This window comes from Ursus arctos, unplaced genomic scaffold (assembly GCF_023065955.2).
Source record: "Ursus arctos isolate Adak ecotype North America unplaced genomic scaffold, UrsArc2.0 scaffold_13, whole genome shotgun sequence".
Classification (NCBI taxonomy): Eukaryota; Metazoa; Chordata; class Mammalia; order Carnivora; family Ursidae; genus Ursus; species Ursus arctos.
In genome coordinates, this window is record NW_026622797.1 from 3,585,528 (window position 1) to 3,607,800 (window position 22,273).

General features: G+C 51.0%; 1 protein-coding gene across 2 annotated transcripts in view; it reads left to right on the forward strand.

The window, feature by feature from the left end:
* Positions 1-3,835: 3,835 nt before the first annotated feature.
* PDE10A (phosphodiesterase 10A) overlaps positions 3,836-22,273 on the forward strand; it is a 286,912-nt gene continuing 268,474 nt past the window's right edge. Inside the window, exon 1 of one of the 2 annotated variants that reach the window (XM_026505185.4) lies at positions 3,836-4,703. In XM_026505185.4, coding sequence (XP_026360970.2) covers positions 3,836-4,703 — 868 coding nt within the window. The remainder of the gene's footprint in view (positions 4,704-22,273) is intronic. The other variant, XM_057310905.1, reaches the window with a different exon arrangement.

Sequence of the window (22,273 nt, forward strand, 5' to 3'; positions counted from 1 at the left end):
ACCCATCAATTCCAGGAGGCTAGACAACGAAGCTATAATGGGCTAGGGATAAGAAAAATTGAAAGAGGCTTCCTGGAATGACAGACTTGGAACCAGGAGGGAGGGATCTGGGGGCCTGGGGAGGGTGTGAGTAAGTGCCGGCACCTGACTCCATTTTCAGCGTGCGGGATAATCACTAATCAATTATTTCATTAGAACGCAGAGGGTCTGTGTGATAAGATATCTCACACCTGAGTGACATTTAAGTTGATAATTTACTAACAATTAAATTGAAAATCGGGCATGTAAAATCACGTATTTCTATGAAGCTTGGGAGCAAGAGCCACTTGCTTATGAATTATTTTGCTCAGCTAGCTATAGATTTCTCCAAGTCACAAAATTTAAAGTCAAGGTAAAGACAATGTGTCTTTTTAACAGACTTTACCTGTATGAGTAGATGAGTTTAATAGTTAATCAACACTTGTTTCCTATATTTATAAAGAAAGGTTAAGAGTATTTGAAAGGAGAAAACAGATTATCAAGACTCAGTCAGCAATGTGAAATGGACAGCTGTCAGCACTAGTAACAAAAGTTGCAAAATCAGTTAAGACACAGGCCTGCATGTTGACCAAAATTTCATAAAATTTAACCATATTTATTGTAAACTTAACTTGAGGCTATTAAAAGGGTGGATGGTTAAAGTATTGTAAAGAAATTTCATAAATTTATGAGGAAATCATTTAAAAATATCTTAGACTCTACCTTCACCCATGTTTTAAAATGCTTTTAAGAACAAATAATTCAAATGAGAGCATAATCAGGTAGGCGCTGAAGCATGTTTTCATTACCCAGATAAACTTCCTTCCTGATCATTTTTCTTGGGAAAGGGCAGAGACAAATGCCTTTATATTTAACATTGATCATCATAATTTTGTCAGCTTTACTAGTGATCACTGCCCTCTCGACGTTATTTTAGTTTTTATCCTTTGCAGTAGGCTGGCATTTTCTCAGCTGAGAGTGTGGAGCACCGTTTGTTTCACAGAGAGCACTGTACTGCTGTGACTTCCCGCCACTGCTCGTCCCGTGCTCCTGGAGCTACAACTAATAATTTCAGTTGTGTGCAAACTGTACTGCAATCTGATAACATTCTGACATATAACTACAGGGCAGACTTTATGGGCACGATCAGAAAGCCAGCTTCCTGAATTATGCGCCAGTGTGTTTATTCATAAGAGGTTTGGAGTAACAAACATTTAGTGACAATCTTCTCCCTCTTCTGATATGTCACTAGAGAAGCTCAAAGAGAAGGAAAAGAACCCACAAGAGACACATTCTGCGGGTGTTACAACACCTGAGCACAGGGGTGAGTGACGGAGCCTCTGCGTCCGTGTGTTTGTAATTTAAATCTTTGACTAAACAGTATTTCTCAAGAAAGGAAAAGTGGCCGGATGCCTACTCCGCTGATGTTAACAGAGGTGAACTCCAGGATGAAGTAGGCAGTCGCATAACCAATGTAATCGATAATCAGTAAACACCTCCGCGACGTGCTCCTTTTCCGTTGTCATGCTTTGTCATTTTTAATTTGTCCAGGAAACGTGTATCTTCCAGCAAGCGTTTGGGGAAAAGAAGGACGAAAAACTAGAAGTTTTATTCCAGAAAAGAGAATCTAAAGTTTGCCTTCTGATTTAGCCCAGACTCAGAGAACAAATATTTGATGGTTCCCGCCCCACTTCCCGCGCCCATGTGGAGACTTATATTCGAATTACATGTACATTTTCTTGTAATTGGAAAGCCACTTTAGTCACTCCAAAAGGCAACAAAGGAGACGTAAACGACAAGGAGAAACATTTTGCGTGTAAAATAATGAATAGCAAACTGTCCGAGGAGAAGCAGGTGCCCTCTAGCCCCGTGGGCAGCTCCCGAGACCCTCCCCGCATGGCCAGGTCCTCAGCCAGTGCAAACTCCCGACGCCCGGGAAGGTACCCAACGACCGAGTCTGCGCCTCTCAGACGCGTCGCCCGGGGGGCTGATCGGTCCAGTTTTTCCTTCGTCGAAAAAATGCAAAGGCAACGGCAAAATACCCACTCTGTAAGGTAAGAATCACCGGAATCTTTTTCCTGTTTCGCAAATTTAGGGATTACGACCTAGTGAGAGCCAGGGCTGGCGCCCTTTACGCGCGACGCTCGGCGTGCGCCCGGCAATTGCAGAAACGCGCTCAGCTTTGCTAGGAGAGCGGAGTCGCACCAAGTCCCAGGGGCCCAACTTCCCCAGTTTGGTGCAAATACAAATATGCTCTTTTCCACTATGGGCTGTTTAGATGGGAGTGGGGAAAAACGGAGGTGAGGGAGGAATCTGGAGCACGCTTCAAAATAAAAACACTTAACAACTGGACGGACCGAAGCGAGTGGAAAGCGAGAAACTGCCCCGGGGCCAGACGCACGCCGGGCCCCCCGCCCAGTGTCAGCCAAGCGGCTGCACCGCCGCGCACGCCTTGCGCTCAGGTGACCGCCTTGCCCCTCGTGGAAGTTGGGCTTTGGTGCGCGTGCTCCAGTCCTGGAAAGGTGACCTAGTTGAGGGAGTCTGGACAGCTCGTCCCACCGCGTGGCAGCAGGACTGCGGCCCCCGACTCGGACCCAGAGTGCGGTAGTGACCCCGCGCAGCGCGCCGGCCTGGACGCACGCATTTGCGCGTCTGTGCGCTCTGGCGTTTCAAGTTTCCAAACTTCTGGAGGCTCCTTGTTCTGGGCGCCCATTGGGCGGCACATTTCTCTTCAGTTCAGTAGCAACTGTTTGGATTCAGGGCTGGGAAGGAGGGAGCATGGGGAGGAGGATGTCCCAAAAAGCCGCAAGTGAGGAGGTGGTCCTCAGGACTTTGGGGTGATGATCTCGCCGCTTTTCTTTTTTGAGCCATAGTTGCCCTTTCCATCCTTACCGGGGCAAACTGGGCTGCGCGCACGAAGTTCGTATTGAAGTGTGTTTCGCAAAGGGAGTCCTGGGGATGAATAGGCTTTCTAAATCTTGGTTTATTGGAAACACTGTGGGTTGATTTAAACTCCAACCAAACGTCCGAGTTTGAACTCCTCTCCCGGGAGCTCTGAGCACAGCGCGATTGGAACTGCTGGCCAGCCACCGGGAGGGTTCCCTGGCTCGGGCAAGGGACAGGCCGACGTGGCTTGCCCAGCAGCGCACAGCTGGAGCAGCTGCTGGGCGGCGGATTTAGAATCCGGAACACCAGACCTAGATGTGACGACGCCCCGCAGAGACGCAGGAGCTCCCCTGCCCCTCCCCCACGCCCCGGGCCCGGGCGCCCAGCGTCCCCACAGGGCCGCGGGGGTGCGGGGCCCTGGCGCCCCCGGGCCCAGTGGCGCCGGGGCGCGCTACGTGGGCGAGGGCGGCGGCAGCGTGGGGAGCGCCCGCTCCGCCAGTGGGCGTCTTCTGCAGCCGCCGCCGCCACCTCCTCCACGGGCAGCGGCACTGCGGCGCTTTTCTCCGCTGCTTTCAAGCAGTCGCCGAGGCTCAGCCACCGGAGCGCGCACAAACCACGCCACGCTTGCAGGCAGCGTCTCCGCAGCCCCTCGCCCCGGCCGGGAGCACGCCGATTGTGCGCGCCAGCCGGCAGCCAGGCGCCGCCGCCGGGGACTCGCGCCCGGCCCCACGTCCTCCCGCACCCAGAGCGGGACGCGATGTGAAGATTGGGCCGGGAGGGGCGCGGAAGACCGGAGAGGAGAACCAGCCCCGCGCTCGGGCCGAACGGCCGGGGAAGGCAGGTCCTGCGGGGGCGGAGCCCGCCGAGTCCGGGCCCGCGGCGCGCCCCTCCCGCCGGCGGCCTGCCCCACCGCGGCCCAGGGAGGAGGGCCATGGCCAGCCCCGTAGAGCCGCTCGCTCCCCGCCCCCAGGCCCCCCTGCCAGCGGCCGGGGACGAGCTCGGATCCGGTCCCGGCAAACTCCGCCCGGAGCCCTGGGGCGGCGCTGCCGGCGGGGGGAGCGCGGTGGGCCCGGGTCCGGCCCCCGAGCGGCCTGGCCGCGGCCGGGCCGAGCGCGCCGCGCCCCCGAGCCCGCCCCCCTCCCCCGCAGGCCGCGCCAGCCCCGCGGGGGGCCCGGGCGCCCAGTGTGCGCGCGGCAGCGGCGGCTGGGGTTCGGTCCGCGCTCCCTTCGCGCTCGCCCTCTCCTCCTCTGTCCCCTCCTCCTCTCCATCTTCCTTTTACTTCTGGCCGCCGCCCCCCCCGCCCCCTCCTTCTCTTCTCCCCTCCTCATCTGCCTTTCACCTCCCCGTGCGTCTCCCAGGAAGGGAGGGCGCAGCGGCGGCGGCGGCGCCTCGAGGAGGCGGCGGCGATGCTGGCGGCGGCGGCGGAGGAGGACAAGAGGCAGCTCCCTTGAGCGTCCCTCCCAGCAGTAGTCCCCGCGGCGGCGGTGGCAGCGGCGGCGGGCGGCGGCGGCTCTTCTTCTGCTCTGCGCTCCAGGGTTTGCTGCTCCCAGCCCGCGCCGGGCTCCGGCTCCCGCTCGGCCCGGCCGCCCGCCGCGCGGGCTCCCCCGGCTTCCCGGGTGCCGGCGGGGGCTGCCCCGGCCCCAGCCCAGGCGGCGGCGGCCGAACTCCGCGGCGGCCCAGAGGCGCCGGCTTCGCCCTCGCCGCCGCGTCCCCCCTGCTCTTCGGCTCCGACATGGAAGATGGACCTTCTAATAATGCGAGCTGCTTCCGAAGGTTGACGGAGTGTTTCCTAAGCCCCAGTAAGTGCCGAGCTCCTCATTCCCCGCGGTCGGGGGCGCGCAGGGTGCTTGTGCCGGGGCTTTTGGCGCCCAGTGGGCTTCCCTGAAGAACGGGAGGCTCGAGGCACATTGGTGGCGCGCGGGAGCGTCCGTCAGCCCCGGGACACCGGGGTTTCCCAGGCTCCGCGTGCGTGCGGGGGAAGGGTGACCCGGGAGGGTGGCGGGCGCCGCGAGGTGAGAACCGGACCCGCTGCCCGCCTCGGATTCCCTGGTGCTGTTCGTGGCCACACTTGCCCGGTCCGTGTTTGCAGTCTCTACTCTGTGACCCCCTCACGCCAGGCTCCTCTCCCCTTAGCCTGGGACCAGTGAGGCTGGAAGAAATGCACTTCCTTCCACTTGGGGGTCCCGCCCGCTGGTCCCCTGGCCGGGTGAGGCAGACCAGGACACCGGAGCTCCGCGCTCCCAAAGGTGCAGGCACTCGCGGTCTCCCGGGTTCGGTGTCGGTGCCCGGGCTGCTTCCCCCCTGCCCCCGCTGTAGTGACCCTGTTCCAGAGCGTGGACTAGCGGAGTGAAACGGGTGCGCCTCCACGAAGAGTCCACTTTCTCTAGATCTCGGGGTTTAGCTGGTGCTTGGGCTGGTAAAGGGAAGGACAATGGGGCGTTAGGGTGGAGGAGGAAGGCGCCGCGGGTTCGGGCCCCCGGGCCGACTAAGGCCGCCCCGCCTCCCCAGTCCCGGGTGCGGGGCTGAGAGCGCGCTGGAGCAGGGGTGTTAGAAGGCGTGTCGCGGGGGAGGGGGGCAAGGCTGAGCAGAATAGTCAAGGCAGAGGTTTGGTAGAAGGCAGGAGGCGGGAGATGTTAAGGGAAGAGGCGCCCGATGCGCAGAAGAGGGGATCGCCGTTGTTGTGGATGGAGGGCGAGCAAGGTGAGGACGGAGACCCAGGGGTGGGGAGTGGCGAAGGTCGCATCCTCCGGGCACCGGGCGACTCCGGCGCGAGCCGGGTTGGGCACGGTTCTTCCCGGCCCTAAGCGCGGAGCCCGGGCGCCACCGTCCACCGCGTGCGCACCCGAGCCTTTGTCTGCTGCTCGCTAGGGAACCGCGTTTCCGCGGCGCCTTCTCTCGGCTGACTCTCCAGGGTCGCGTTTTGGCTTCCTGCTCCCATCTGCCGCTCGCTCCCAAGCCCTGGCCAGTCTTTGCCTCTGGGCACTTGGGGTCCAGCCCTACCTCGATGCTAGTACTTGTCTGGGCACACTGCCCGCCTGAGCGCCGCTGGGTTGCAGCCCCTGGGCCTGCGAGCGCGTCCTGTGCGGGCCCTACAACCCCCAGCGATCCCGCCTCCCGGGCGCGGGGATACACGGGGGCCGGGTGGCCCAGAGGCCTCTCGCACCGCACGCACCCCGGCTTCCCGCGGCTGTTTCTGCCCCTACTTGCCGGGGGATCTGATAGGACCGCCAGGCATGGTCCCCGGACTCCCCCCCCACCCCCACCCCTCCATCCTGTAGTCTCTCCTAGTCAGACGCAGCTCCCAGTTATCTGCTTCTTCAGGACCCCACCTGCAGGTGTTGGTTGATTTTTAGGTGCTGCATTTCGGGAGAGATGTGGTCTGGGCATGAGGGGCCACACACCTGCTGCCCTTAGATGGGGTCATTTTTATTTACTGAAACGGACACGGATTTGCCACGAATTGAAGGTGGAGTGAGAGCATGGAGCTCCCAAGGAGTTCTGAAGTGTGTTGGTGAAGACTTGGGCCTAGAACTGGGGTTCCTGCCTGTCCCCTTCTATGTGCATTTGTGCGTTCTAAATAAGCATCTACATTTCACATTTGGCAGCTGGGGTGTGTGTGGGGATGGAAGGGCGCCACGCCTTGCCAGTGAGGAGCACTATTTCGGGGAGGGGACAGTGGCAAGGAGACAGGGGTGTGGGCATTTGGGTGGAACAGGGTTTCCTAAAATGATGAGGTTTCTGTTTGTATGTTGCTGTTAGTGGGGTTTGTTAGTTTGGGGTGGGGGCACCTTGCCAGGGATGTTGTGGGACAGGATAAAGATGAACAGTCCAGGTTGAATGAGGCTGAGCTAGGGAGTACCCAGCAGGCTTTCCCTTTGGAAGGACAGAAGACCTAGAGAAGAAAGCCGTCAGAAGGGACCCACTCTGCAGAAAGTTCTGGCTGGGAGAAGCCCAGTGATAATCACACTCAAGAATTGCAGGTTTTTGTCTTTGTGTGTCTTTTCTTCCCTTGAACCAAGTCAGCAAGTAGTAGCCTGGGGTTTGAATAGGAACAAGAGACTACAAGGTCTTCTTTGGGACATTACTAAGGTGCTGAGTATGAAAGTACTCTTAAGCACAATGTGTTATCAGGGAAAGGTGGGAAAGGGCTGAATGGATGCTCAAAGGACAGTACCAAGTTTCTGCTCTGACACTTTTAGGGTCTTTGTTCCGGTCTCACTGCGTGATAAGCCACATCTGTCTGAATTGGTGAAGTACCAGAATCTTGGCAGACTTTTTGATATTTGTCAGTAAAAATGACTTCCGGATTCTGTAAGAATGTAAAAATGCCCAAATGTATACAGATGTGTCTTAATTGTTGCATGTTTATTCGCTTTTTTATGTTTCCATTTGGTCTTTCCTGGGTTGAACAATCAAGTTATCACATAAAGGCTGCTGTGTCCGATTCCTGTTTCTAGAAACGCTTGTTTTATTTTTGTCATCACATAAAGCAAATCATGGGTTGGAAGTTGGATATCCTGGTTCCATTCCTGTCCATTTTGGTTTTGCATTTTGGTTCACACTGATTTACTGGTTCGCTCAGTAATGCACAGAGCAGACACTTATTAAAAGTTACTGCTGGTTGCCAGGTGTTGGCCTGGCCTGGCCATGGTCCAAGAGGACTTCACCAGATGGTAGGAGAGAGCCTCCTGGAACCAGGTTTAGCATTGATGCCCACTCCGAAGGGGCAGAGCTGTAGAAAAAGGAAAGCGCTGGTTGGTCAGGACAAAGGAGACAGAGGGAGCAAGGAAAAGGACGTGGCAAAGATTTGTGAATGCGCCACACAGACGCTGCTTCAGACTACAGTGGATTGTGTCTTTTTCAGATGTTCGCAACAGAAACATGTATGTTTCCAGGAATGGTAGGTTGGAAATATGCTCAGCATCAACCCCTAACCACTGTTGGTCTTTTCTTGAGACTTAAGATACTATGTGGCCAGCACTTGAACACTGAGATAAATAGGATTCCTTTTAAGAGCAAATGTGTGTAACACAGGAAAGGTACACTACACTTCACACGTAGCTTCTTCTTACGGTGTTGGTGGGACAGGGTTTGCTGAGGGTGTGGGACGAGAAGCACGACCGCAGAGATGGAGGTCAAGTCAATTAACAGCCAACCAACAGGTAATTACTGAGTCCCTACTCAGTGCAAATTGTTTGTGGTAGATGAAAATAATGATGACTGTTCCCTTCAAAGGACCTGAAATATGGATCTGGATACCTACTGAGATACCCAGCAAAGCAGAGTTGTGAATTTTCCCTGCCGGGCCAGGGTGCAGGTTGTGGTAGACCGGTGTCCATGGAGATGTCCATGTCTGTTTTGACTGGGGTAGTCAGAAGGGCTGAAATCCACAGACCACGCTGTTTAAACTGGCTGGAACTGTTTAGGTGTGTTAATTTAAATTTCACAAAACTCCTCTTTTTCAAAACTGCATGAACAAAGATAATCCCTAAAAATCTAAATCAGAGGCAGTGGAAACAGAGGACAGTGCCTTCTCTCATGTCAATCTAATGTCTTATCCTTGGATAATTTGGCACGTAAAACTTTTTCTATCCCTTGGGAAAAGAAATGCATTGCAGTAAGATAAGGAAGCCATGGGGATATAATGTACAACGTGGTGACTATGGCTGGTAATACTGTTGCATATTTGAAACTTGCTAAGAATGTGGATCTTAAAAGTCCTTTCTCATCACAAGGGAAAAAATGCACTGCACTAGATAACTAAGTAAATGTTAGGATTTTGTTTACTGTAAAGTGGGTTAAACCTGGTGTGATGAACATGTCATCAATTAATATATTGTTAATTTTTGTTTGTTTAAAAACAGCTCGGGCAGTCTGAGAAGGAAAGAAAAAATAATTTTCATGAAAAAGGAATATTTCTCCCTTAAAAGGAAAGCTCTTAGTTGTAATTCAAAACATTTTAATTTCTTTTTTAAAATGTAAATCAAGCTCCTCCCGCTGGTCTAAATGGGTCTGAGGGACAACTCCACAATGATGAGGTAGCTCAGGATGTTACAAAGGCAACAGAAGATGCCTAGCATTGGGAGTTTATTTGTAGCATTTACCACTTTCTGGGATTCTCTTGCTCATTTACTGGCCTGCTTACAGTGGCTGACGTATGTATCTAAGGTGCTCTCTTATTTGTTTCGGAAAATCAAAGGTGAAAAGAAACAAAAAACAACAACGTGGTGCTTGTGGAAAAGGAACGTAGAAATTGAAGGCCACTCATCTGGAGCTGACTCGGCCTCAGCCTCGGTGTGCCGGGGTCCAGCCACGTGGGAGCCGGAGTCCGAGCTCTCAGGGGCACACAGCTGGCGGGAACGGCAGGTGCAGCTTGCACACGTGGTCCCTGCCTGGCAGAGGCAGTGCAGGGCGCTCCTGGGACAGGAAACTGAGCACCATCTGATTGGAGGGCCCTGAAAGGATTTCACAGAGGAGCCAGTTGGAGTCTTGAGGTGGAGGGCTTCTTCCTGTCCAAGCACGGGCCAGTGAAGCCTCGGGGAAGCCCTGCTGGCCAGCGGAGGGCTCAAGAGGCTGAGGGCACAGCCAGAGGCTGTGTGGGAAGCTAGCTGGGGTGAGGGGTGGTGAGGAGAGAGGATTCTCTTGGGCTAACACGCAGGATTTTCTGGTTATCCGTTAGTGTGAACCCCTCTGAGGGACTACACACAGAGAGGTAAGGTAGAGAGGCGGGAAGACCACTGCCTCCGGCCGTGGAGTTGGGCTGCTGAGTGATCAGGGGCAGCAGTCGGGCCAGGTGAGGACAGGTGGGAGGCTGAACCGAGACGGGGAGCATGCACCTGAGAGGCAGGGGAGACAGAGCCATAGGGAGCAGGTAATATTAATAGGACTGGGTGACTAGATAAGGCAGGGGTCCGATGACTGGTTTCTGGATTGGAGAGGGGGGTATGTGTGTGTGTGTGTGTGTGTGCGCGTGCATGTGCGAACCTGTGTTCATGGCTGGCGTGGTTCCTTGTCTAGAGAAAAGGGTAAAAGAACAGGAAATACTGGAATTGACACCTCTTTGGTCAGCAGTGTTGTTCGAATGGGGATTTCTGATTGTATGGTGCCTGCACTCTGTGGGGTAGATGCGAACCAATCGAGCATACAAAGGGAAAAAACCCATCAAGAATCAGAAGTACCAAATGCCATAAGAGCTATGCATGGAGTTAAAATCCAAGAGTTGACGGGCCTGTGAGGGTCTCTCTGTGTAGTGGAAGTTCGCCTGGGGTCTGAATGGCCCATGCAGCCCATAGTGCAGAGTGCCCCAGGCAGAGGGAGTCTCAGGTTAGGGGACAGAATGCAGTCCCCTTTTGCTGCAGCCTGGGTGTGGACCAGAGCAGTGGCATGGAGTGATGCCCACAGAGCAAACGGGCCAGGTTGGGGCTTTGTCAGTTGGGGGAAAATTGTGTGCTACTGCGTGAGCAAGGGGAAGCTACTGGAAGGTTTCAGACTAGTGGGGATTATGAGCTTTGTGATCCAAGAACCTCATTCTGGCTGCAGTTCGGTGAGTGAATGTAGGGGCTGTTGAGATGGAGTATATGGGGGCCGCTGTAGTAGGCAGGACAAGAGATAGGGGTGACCGGCGTGGTGATGACCTGAGGCTTCAGGAGGAGTTTGGAGGCAGAGAGTGCAACACGTGCAGGTGGATTGGGTATGTGGATAAAGGGGGGAGGAGGCAAGAGCAGTGCCCGGCTTTCAGTGGAGCATTTGGGCCTGCGCCGGACTGTGTGAGGGGGAAGCCTGGGAAGGAAGGGGCCTACCGGGAGTGGCAGGAATCCGGTGTTGTGTTTGGTAGCGTGAGGTCTGCACAGCTTAGTGGAGGTGTTCAAACGGCGGGTGGCTAAGTCACATCTGGCAGTCGGAGGGTGCACAGAGCGAGGCTGGGGAACCAAGAGTACTCGCGGTGTTCACAGTCACGGGGTTGGGCCCCCAGTGTGAGCGTGTCCAGGGCCCCTGTGCACTGGGAGGCTCGAAGCGCAGCCTGATAGAGTCGCTACCGGACCGCTGTGCCCTGCGGTGGCTTCCCCCGCTGTGGCTGTGGAATGACAGGGTGGCTCTCTGGGCAGCCGCAGAGGGAACGGGGTGGGAGATGAGGCTCTGCAACTCCTCGGTAGCAGTAGAAGCCGCGGTTCTGAATGGAACCCTGCCGTGACCCATGGGAGCAGGAGAGACAGAAGACTGTGTGACAGGAGCCAAAGGAAGAACCATGGAGAACCTGGAGGAAGAATGAGCCCGAGAGCAGAGAGGAGGGGAAATGGAACAGAACATGCCCTGGAATCGGGACGGGGCACCTCAGCACGGAAGGAGCCAGACGCCCCGGAGATCAAGTAAGTTTGCAGAGCCAGCGAGCCGGCAGGGCCCCGTCCAGGGATTCTGGGTGTGGTGGCAGACATGCAGACCCCCTTTCCGTGGAGCAAAGGCTCCTTGGAGACCGATGCACAGGGCAGGTGTAGTCCTCAGGGCAGGAGAGGTGAGAGAGAGAGGCCCATGGCCTCCCGCTGCAGGGAGGTGAGAGCTAGCTTTTCTGCAGGCGGGGCAGACCTGAGACTGTTACTCGCTGGGCAGGAATTTGAAGAAAGAGGAGCAAAAGAACAGAGCAAGCCTTGGAGAAGGTGGAGAAAGGAAGCCAGGGACACTGGAAGGGAGCCCTCTCTGCAGGAACAGCTGTGGAAGCCCCTGTGGGTGCTGGGGGGCTTCAGGTGCAGGGAGGGGTGCAGTGGGAAAGTGGGGGGCTGACATGAGAGCCCCCACCGCGTGCCCCTTTCTGCAGGCCGCTGTAGCCAGCCGTGAGCAGAGTCAGGGTGGTGGCGCGGGGCGAGGGGCCAGGCCACAGGGGTCCTGCCCGGCGCAGGGGGTCAGTCACTGGCCTGTGCAGTGTGGCCGGTGATGGGAGTGCGCGAGGGCTGTGCAGAAGGCGAGTCCTGGGAAGACTCACCTGCCAGCTGCGGGCAGAGAGCGGTGCCGGTGTAGACGCGCGGCTCGCCACATGGACACCTGTGGCCGGTGTGGACACTTGGAAGCTCTCAGTACACATGTTGATGAAGTGGCCCAGCAGGATGAAACTGGAGTGCTATCTTGAAGGAGGCAGGGTGTGGGGTGTGCAGAGCTGGCGGGGGGCCTGAGGGGAGGAGCTGTGGGGAGAACGTCGGAGAGAGAGCAGATGGGTCCGGCGCGAGCGCTTCACGCGGCAGATAAAGGCGGTGTGAGCAGCAAGGAAAGACTGTGGAGTCTTCATAGGGAGGTCATTCCATGTGTATACTGGGGAGGGGCGGGTCATGTGACAGGCACATGTGCACCCAGCATCTGTGTTCTTGTTGCTGACCCACTCATTGGCAACAGCTATGTCCACACAAACGTCCTCCTTCAAGACAAGATCAAGGGCAATTATGACACCTTTTAGCCGTGGCCGTTGAAGAGGGGTGCAGAGGGGAGAGAACACTCTTTAATGGCACCATTGCCCCCCGGAGGAAGCTCTCTGCACAGTGATTCACCCTCCGCCTGCTGCCGTCTCCCCTCCGCTTGCTCCAGTGCCAAACTGCTTACAGTTGGAGAACTTCTGCCGCTGTCACCGTGTGCCTTGTGATGGGGGCCCTTTCCCCCCAGTTGCCATCCGCTGGCCTCTGGGAATTCCCTCCTTCTCCCTGGGCTTGCTCCCTGTCCCCTCATCTGTATCCCCCCAGTGCCTGGAGCTGGTACTTTTCCACTTAGTGTGTGTCTCCCTTCCTTCCCGTGGGCAGGAAGCATGTTTTATTCATTTTCTTAACCTCAATGCCTAGCACATCGCCAAGCAATTAGACAAGAAGTCTAACGAATAAGTAAGCAAAGGTGTTTAGGTGGGAGAATATGATCAACATGGTCCTTTAAGAATATTAGCTTTCCCAAGAGGAAGGCAGTAATGAAATAAATAACATCGTGGTGAATTTTAGCATAACTTGAAACATCCCTTGGTTCACTTTTTTTTGTTTCCATGTACTCCAGAAACACTGTTTGACACCAATGACCAGGGCTTCTGAGTTACCGAGAACGCAGTGTGTCCGTATGCCCCACTCCGGGGTGCTGAGCTCAGCATGGGGCAAGCTCCATGAGCTGATGGGAAGGAGGGAGATATGTGTTTAGAGCGTTCTGGGTGCCTCTGTTTTGTGTCCTGAGGCAGTGATAAAAAGCTTTTAACTTTGACAAAAACATTTTCTACAGTAGCAAAGAGAAAGCGGTGCTTATGAAGGTATTGAAACAGTGCCATGTGTGTGGATATCATGAATTATTTATAAAAATGCGAGCATATTTGGACTTTTAAAAGTTGGTAAGGAAGAAGCAGTTTTGCATGAAGAGCAGGTCCACTATCATGAGTATGTGGAAAGCTGCTGCGCATGAGCCCCTGGACTCCATTTGTACATGACGTAATTACGTGTTTCTGCGTTGTAGTTTTAGCGGCTTCCAGAATAAACATTTAAAATGATGTCCACAGGCTTGATTACTATGGCTTCGTAGATTTGGTAATTATGTATTTTATCATTGCTGTCAGGGTTATATCCATTTTTAGATTTTCTTTTTGTCCCAACACCAGAAGTTCACTCTTCAAGCATTCTTGTCTCATCGGTCATCATGCCTTTTTAGGATAATAACTCTTTGTGTCTCATGATTAAACATATCCAGTTATTTTAAGGCAGATTAAGGAAAAACCTCAACAATTAAAACAGTGTGGTCCTGGCATGTGAGTAGATAAACCAATGCAACAGGATAGAAAAGTCTTAAAACAGACCCAGACACATGAAGGAATTTAGAATATTTTAAAAGTGTTGTCTTTTCTAGGGGTAAAAATAGACTATTGAGTAAAATGATTTTGGGACAACTAGGAAGTCATGTAGACAAAAACAAGATTAGGTCATACCTCTTACTGCACCTCCAGGAGAAATTCCAAATGGATCATATGGTCAAATAGTTTTTTTTTTTTTTTTAAAGGAAACATAAAAAGACAAAAAAACGAGGTGATTCCTTCCTAGCCTTGGCATGGGGGGAGACCCCTTCAATAGGACTCATTCCCAGAATTCCAAAATAGTCGAAGATAAGATTGATTCACGAATCTACAGAGACTTTTTACAACCCTCAGTACCATAAGTAAGTCCTGCTGGATTCCTGGAAAGCTGCTGCGCATGAGCCCCTGGACTCTGCCCGTGGCCTTTAGCTTCTGGTGGCACCTCTGAGCTCCCACAGCATCAATTTCTTGTAGTTCTTGACCATCCGCCCTAGAAGGAAGCACTGACTGCTCCTATCACAGCATAGGGCTCACCTTCCTGATACTGACAGAGCTCCTGGAAATGGTTAAGTAAAAGAACCTAATAAAAAATAGTCAAACGAAATGAACAGATAGTTCCTAGAAAAGGAAGTGAATGGCTATGTAAAAAGATGAAAAGATTCTCAGCCTCATTCATGATAAAATAAATGCAATTTAAAATAACACCAAGGTAGCATTTTCACCTGTCGGATTTACAAAGATTAACAGTCTTGCTAACACACCATTGGCAAGTCTGTGAGGAAAAAGATACTCCCTTACATTCCTGGTGAGAGTAGCAATTGGTACAGCCTTTGAGGCAGACAATTTGGCAGTATTGATCACTGTTAAAAATGCGTGTACCCAGTGAAGCGGTAATTCTCCTTCTGGGAATTTATCACTCAGATACACCCACACATGGGCAAAGTGGCTTAGCGAGGGGTTAAAATACTGCAGCATCGTTTGAAAGAGAGCACTGAAAACCATGCAAAGGTCTCTCCGCAGGGGCCTGGCTAAATAAACTTCGCAGCAGTGATACAAGTGCACGACCGGTCTTCCAGGTACCTTGCCGCGTGAAGAAAGGAACACGTAAAGCAGTGTGTACACATTCTTGCGCTAGAAAGGACAACGGACGCGAATACCCGTATTCCTACTTGCATGTGGAAACTGCGCGCTGACCAGTCCTGCTCGGTGGCACGGGGGTGGGGGGGGCGGGGAGCAAGAGTTGTAGAGAGACTCCCGGTATATCCTTTTTGTATGTGTTGAGTTTTGAATAACATAATTTACCTATTCGAAAATTAAATTTCCAAACAACAATTTACGGAAATGCCATTTAACTATTCGTCAGCTGCTCTATGGTTGAGGAGATCTTTCCTTGTTGTTGCTTTTTTTTTTTTTAGATTTTATTCATTTATTTGACAGAGGGAGCACAGGCAGGCAGAGTGGCAGGCAGAGTGAGAGGGAGAGAGAAGCTGACTCCCCGATGAGCAGAGAGCCAGACATGGGGCTCGATCCCGGGGACCCCGGGATCATGACCTGAGCCAAAGGCAGATGCTTCACCGACTGAGCCCCCCGGGTGCCCCATGTTGTTGGGCTTTTTATCATCTTCCTATTGAGATCATAGTTTCATTTTTCAGACCTGAGGTTTGTTCGCTTTTGTCTTCCTCTAGCCTCCCACTTACTTCTACACAAGATCCCAAAATGTCAAACCATGAATATTAAAAAAAAAAAAAAATCGCATGCATCAGTACCCCTCGTGCTTATCTTATCGGCTCATTTTCAACGTCACCAACCAATTTGAAAGGGGGAAAAACCCACTTCTATTTTAATGTGATTTCTGACTCTGAAACAGCCTATGGTTCACATGTGAGATATGAAGTATTGTTGAAACCGTTGGAGAGCTGCCCAGCCAGCTTCAGCTGGTAGAAATCACTACATTTTGGCAAGAAACGGAGTGTCTTCCCTGTGAAAACGTGGGCTTTACATTCTAGCACTCCCCAGCTGAATGGAAACGGAGCCTCAAGCGGTCTTGTCAGCACCGTCTGCAGGGGCCATGACGGCTTATTATAATTTACTCCCGAGTTGCAATGCTGTGACTTTTCATTTAGGGCAGGGACAGTGGGAACTTAGGCATTCATTCATCCCTGGGCAGACATTCGCAGAGCTGCTGTGGGAGCTGCTCTGGGCCAACCAGATGCAAGGCGGTCCTTGACCTCGAGACCTCTCCTCTGGCTGGGCTTTGGTGGTAGCACTGAATTCCTCGGATCCTCGTATTTGATCTCTTCCCTGATTTTATTTCAGGTTTAATGTTAATAGTCACTGTTTCGCTAAGTATCTAAGTGGGTTTCTTCCTTCCTCCCTGGTTTGGGTATCAGCCCTGCCTATTTTCCTGTGTTCTGCTTTATACCGCTGACATTTTCTTTGTCTTATCACTTAATATTATTTCCTCCTAGTCCAGCCATTGGTTTTATTTTAGCTGCTACTTCCTTCCTAGTTACTGGATTTTGTGAAAACCCTTTCCTAACCTCAAATGTCAGCCTTCCACCCTAACAAACTTCTTTGACCCCTAGAGTCGTGCTTCTCGGGTCTTCACCCATCTCACACCCTGGGCCTTGGGGACGTACAAGGTGTCGGCTTGCACTTCTTTGGGCCCCTTTCTTGAAGGCACTATTTTCCCGTAGTAGCCTGGGGTGTTCAAGGAAATCCCTGATGACTCCTGCTGTCCCCTGCCCACCATGCGGATGGGGAAGGGGAGTGGGAGGTTGAGCCCCGCAGATGCCGTCGGGGCCTTGTCAGGTCACTGGGGACGTCTGAATGTTAAAGGTGCTCCTGATTCGTATGAGCGCTCCAGATGAACGAAGTTTCTCGGGAGATTTCTGCCGTAGCTGTACAGTTCTGTGTTTTGTAACTGTCCTGTTCTTTTGATCAAATGGGCCATCGTGAGGGAATCTGTCATTTTTTTTCTAAGTGACTTTTTAATTCTTTTTGTTTTGCCTTGGAATATTATTAAAGGTGTCCTCCCCAAATCTTCGAGAGTCAGAAGTATCATGACTTCTCCTGTCCGGGGCGCAGTCTGCTGGGAAGTACCTCCTATTGCCAGTACGGTGAGGGATTCGGTCCCGGGGTTTGGGATGACCTAAACTGTTTACGGATGCCATTACTAGATGGAGATAAGCCTCTGAGAGAGCTATGTGTGTGGAAGGAGGTGCCAGCACTTGACTCTTGTTCATTTTGTTCTTATTGACACAGTGTTGGCTCTTCTCTGTATTCATTCCCTTGTGCCCTGGGATTGGCAGCTTGTCGGAAGGAAAAAGCAGGTGGTCTGATGTGTTGAGAAATGGGTATGTGTCTCCTAGGTACACAGGCTAACATGGTGGTCGGTGAGTAAGGCAGGCCTATGTTGGGGGTGTTTCTTTGGCAGCCGCAGGATTGCCATGAGGATGACACGAAATAGGGTGTGTCGAGTGTGGACAGGAGAGCCTTGAACAAAGTGCCAGGGCACGTTTGCCGTCATCACTACCGTGGACTCCGAGTGAGCCCCCTGGAAGGGCAGCATGGCGGCCCCGAGAGGACTTCACAGGTGGCGGGAGATGAAGGATGAGACCGCCAGAAGCATCCCTTTGGCTGGTAGAGGTGTTTCTTTATAGTTACAGGAAGTGCAGCTTCTGGAAACACTGATACCAGGAAATGGCTGGAGTCTTAGAGCAATTCCACTTTCTTGGCAAGGAATTAAAGGACAATGTGTTGAAAATAAAAGGGAAGAATTTTTGGAAAGAGAAAGAGCTAAAAAAAAAAAAAAAAAAAAAAAAAAAAAGCAATTGTCATTAGAATTCTTCCATTTAGGGGAATCTGTTTTTGGAGTGGCTGTTACAAGCATTTCCCCATTTATGGATCCTCAGCACCTCCAGCAGATGTGACCTCTCTTCTCTTGTGTCTCTGAATTGTTTGCATTCACTCGGCCTGACTAAGGAGGAATGCTTCTGGTGGGCCTCCCGGCTGCTTGGAGTGGGGTGGGAGCCTCCTGCGGCCCTGGAAGGACTCAGGTGAGCTGTGTGACTCCCCAGGACGCAGCGCCCGTCTCTGGGCCGTTGTCCAGAGGACACTGTAGCTCAGATTTGGTTTGTATGTTTAGCTTTTTTCTTTGCAACTGGTTATTAATTCACTGTAGAATTCTGTAGATTGTTGGTCTGTGTTCTTTATTTTAAATTTTTTCAAAGATTTTATTTATTTGACAGAGAGAGAGAGAGAGCACAAGCAGGCAGAGCAGCAGGCAGAGGGAGAGGGAGAAGCAGGCTCCCCACTGTTGGTCTGTATTCCTAACTAACTACATGAGTGGTCTTAGGCCTATACATGTATTCCATTTTTCTTCTGTAACTTAATTCAGTCTCACTTGAGGAAAGGTAAGAATGTACCCATTAGCAATTATCTCCTTAAGGGTGGGTTTTGAGTCTACATCTTATTTTATTTTATTATTTTTTAAAGATTTTTATTTTTCAGTAATCTCTACACCCAACCTGGGGCCCAAGCTCACAACCCCGATACCAAGAGTCACATGCTCTACCAACCGAGCCAGCCAGGCACCCCCGTGAGTCTCCATTTTAAATGCCTTTAAAAAACACTCTACATCTGGTTTGCATTTATCTGAAACAAAACTATTAGTGAGTTATGTTATTTTAATTTAAAACGTCACAAATAATTTGAGGAATTGCACTTTTATCTGTTATGATATTTTGGAATTCTTTAATACTATATAGGGGACATTTTTTTTTTAAAGATTTTATTTATTTATTTTTGAGAGAGAGAGAGCGTGTGCATGCATGCACTTAAGCAGGGGGGAGAGGCAGAGGGACTGCAGGGCTCCATCCCAGGACCCTGGGATCGTGACCGGAGCTGAGGGCAGACACTTCACTGACTGAGCCACCCAAACATGTACATGTTTTAAAAAAATTTTTTGAATTGGCTTCTGCTTTTCAGTAGGTTCATAAACATTAAAGAAATTGCAGACAGGCATTCAACAGTGCCTCGGTGGTGAGCGCTCCTTCCTTGTGTCCTTTGTACGGCGCACTTGTTGAGGGTGAGTGTGTCCTGACACCAGAACTGACGGCCAGTTCTTCTGTCTGCTCTCGACATCGTAAGCTTGAGGTTTGCTATCTGTGCATCTCCGACGACTAACAGAGTGTTCAATAGGAATCACTCACGGAGCGTGTCACACACGGAGTGAAGGGTCGGTCCCAAGAAGCAGTGTGGTGCCCTGGAAACATGGATTTGGGAGTCAAGTTTGGGCTCATATCTCAACTCTGCCTAATTTCTGAGAATACCAGTTTCCTGCTCTGTAAAACCGGTGCTCGGTAGATGTTCGTTTCCCTTCAATAATTTTCCTCCAAAGAAGAAGTAGCAGATCTCTTTTAAGTCATAATACTTTGGGATTTCCTTGAATTGCAAAAATTTTACATTGTAATATTTTGGTTTTGATTCTGCATTAAGTATGAGAAGCTCAGCTTAGGTTTTTACTATAAAAAGTCAGGGCAGCTGGGTGGCTCAGTCGGTGAAGCGTCTGCCTTCGGCTCAGGTCATGATCCCGGGGTCCTGGGATGGAGTCCCGCATCAGGCTCCCTGCTCAGTGGGGAGCCTGCTTCTCCCTCTCCCTCTGCCTGCTGTATGCTCTCTCTCGCTCTCTGTCAAATAAATAAATAAATAAATAAATAAATAAATAAAAATTTTAAAAAAGACAAAAGAAAATATAAAGCAGTTTTCAGAAATCCTCAGAATACTGCTTTCTATTTTTAAAGGAAACTGATTCCATGAGAGGGTCTGCAGTGAACATGCTTGTGGCCCCGGGGTGGCCGCAGCCCGGCCTTCCAGGTCCTGCTCCTGGGCTCCTGTACTCCAGGCCCCGCTCCTGGCACTGCTGCAGAACTGCTCCCTGGCCTGTGCCCTCCTGGCCTGTTTTCTGGAGAAGACTCCAGCAGGCTCCTATTTTAGGATTTGACCTGCTGCTTAGCTTGCTGGGTGATTGTGCCTTCCTTTGCTCTCCTAACTTATGTAAGGCATGTCCTTGAATGGCAGCATCAGTGAAACCTTGTCAGCGTGTTTCATAGTTGTTTTGGGTAGAGATTCGTGGTGGCCTGAAGTCAGTGGACTGTTCGCGAGCTCTCAGTTGATGACACCGATGGATTTCGCCAGATTTGAGTGTGGTTGTGTGTCTGCGAAATCACTCGAAGGTTAAACCTCTGGCTTCAGTGCTTCTCTTCGTTTCTCAGTTTCCCTGAAGTGAGATTTGGAGAATTCCAGTTTCCTGGTTTGGTCTCCCCTGAAAGCAGAGCTTGAGGGGTGATTCGGGTAGGAGGGAGTGGGGCAGTGAAGTGAGGGTCACAGGCAAGGAGTTAAAGCCAACTGGAGGGAGAAGATGAGTTATTCACATTGAGGTATGGGCAGAAAGGGCTTGATCCCCACAGGGACTCCCTCTCAGACTCTGGTGGGGCTGGGGGGCAGTAGCTTCTACCCCTGGCCTCCTCCCTCACTGGGCAGGGCTGTTTTGGGGAGTGCTAGCCCAGCGCTTCCAGACTTTTCTTGCTGGAAAATGTCTCCTGAAAGGAGTTAGGCTGGGCTGTGGACACTTCAGGTGAGTGTGTCCTCCCGGGAGCAAGCCCCCTGCTGGGCCAGAACCCAGAAGCAGCTGGGAGGATGTGACAGGTACCCCAGAGGCCTTTGCTGCCAAGAGAACACTCAGAGTAGACAACATTTATTGTCTTCATTCCATTTCTGGTCGGAGGTGTTTTGACTTTTTAAAAAGTATTAATTTATATAAGTTCTGAGATTTTTCTTCAGATCAGTAGAATTTCAAACAGTTGTGCTGGTCCTACATGTATATTCTGTCTCAAGGTGAAATTACGCTTATCCAGAGGTGAAGTGTTTCATTGTCAAAGAACGGCTAACTTATATTCTTGTGTGCTATATGGGAAGGCAGGGGTGTGGACAGAACATGTTTTGGAAAGGGTTTTAGCAAAATATTTGAGAACAGAAAAGGTTTTCTAATGAACACTCAAAGAAAAGGTTAAATAAACCAGAACATTCGATTCAGAGAGCATTCGGATTATCAAGTTTCCACATTTTCATGTTCCTAGTCCTTGGTTTTTAAAAGTGATTGTTCTAGATAGTATTTTAAAACTATGTAGGGAATGTAGTTTTATTTATAAATTAGGCACAGATGAGATTTAGTTTAGTAAAAGAGTATCTTTATTATTGCATTTTTCTGAATTAGAAGATTATATACAATAACTGATTAAATTATTAATCAGTGCTGTTAATTATTCACCATATGGTGAGAGCATAAGCCTCATGATAAAGAGACTACTTTAAAATAAATACTAAGTCATAGTCTATGAAAATGTCTGTAGGGAACCACTGTCTTAGACCAGGGCAGACTTTTTCTGGAAAGGCCCACGTAGTGCGTGTTTCAGACTCTTGGCTATATGGTAGTTGCTCATCTCTGCCCTTGGAGCAGAAGAACACAGACAGTGCCCATGTGAATGAGCTGCACTGTTGTATTTCAATACATTTTATTTATAAAAACTGGCAGTGGGCTCCAGCTTGCTGGCCCCTCCTTGTGTTAGAAGAATATTATTTGTGATGAACACGAATTTCTCCTTTTGGGTCCCTAGAAAGGCACTGTATTTCAATAGAAAGAGTATCCTGTCACCAAGGTCATGTTCATAGTTTGGGAACTTGGACACCCACCCCAAACCAGTGTGACTTGCTGGCTCTTTTCTGCTTTGGCCCTTTTTATATGGGGCAGGACACTCTGCTTCCAGTAATTTCACTTCTGGGGGAAGTTGTAAGGGCAGCATTTTCATGAAAAAGGAATTTGGGGGCTTTCCACCTAGAATTTGTATCAGTGATTTTCACTTTTTTAGTATCTTGTAGTCCTAAGTCACTGCAAAGAATGAGGCAGAAATTAAGAGACACACACATAAATATGCACTCATCTCTGAGAACCAGAGGGTGTGTGCGGACTTTCTTTTGGCAGAACGCTTTAAACTCTGTATGTATGTTGAGCTGGCTCGGAGAGATGCTACTGATGTCTATTGCTGTGTCCTTATTTGTGGATAAGTAGATTAATTTATACAGAGGTTGATGCATAGTGCTCAGAATGGCCAATTTCTCAAGAAATCTCTGTGTGACATGCATACGTCTGTCTTTCCTTTTTCCCGAAGTATTGACTGTTGATCCTAGTGAAGACGGGTGATGCAGCCTTACTTAGTATTTAGGTATGTTAGGAAGACCTCAGCAGGGTCCCTGTACCAAGCGTGTGTGGTGTGCTGTATGTATGATTTATGATCACGTATTACGTCATGGTACAGTGCGTCTTCATATAGTGATGCCGTGGAGTAATGAATGAATAATGTGGTTACATTAAAGGAGAAGCCTGATGGGAAACACGGGGGTCTCTCTTCATGGGTGTGATGCCAGGGATAACCTCAGCAGGCAGGGTGACTGGGAATGCCCTCCGCTCAGGGGCGATGATGTGGAGACTCCAGGTTTACAGGATTTCTTGAAATGAGA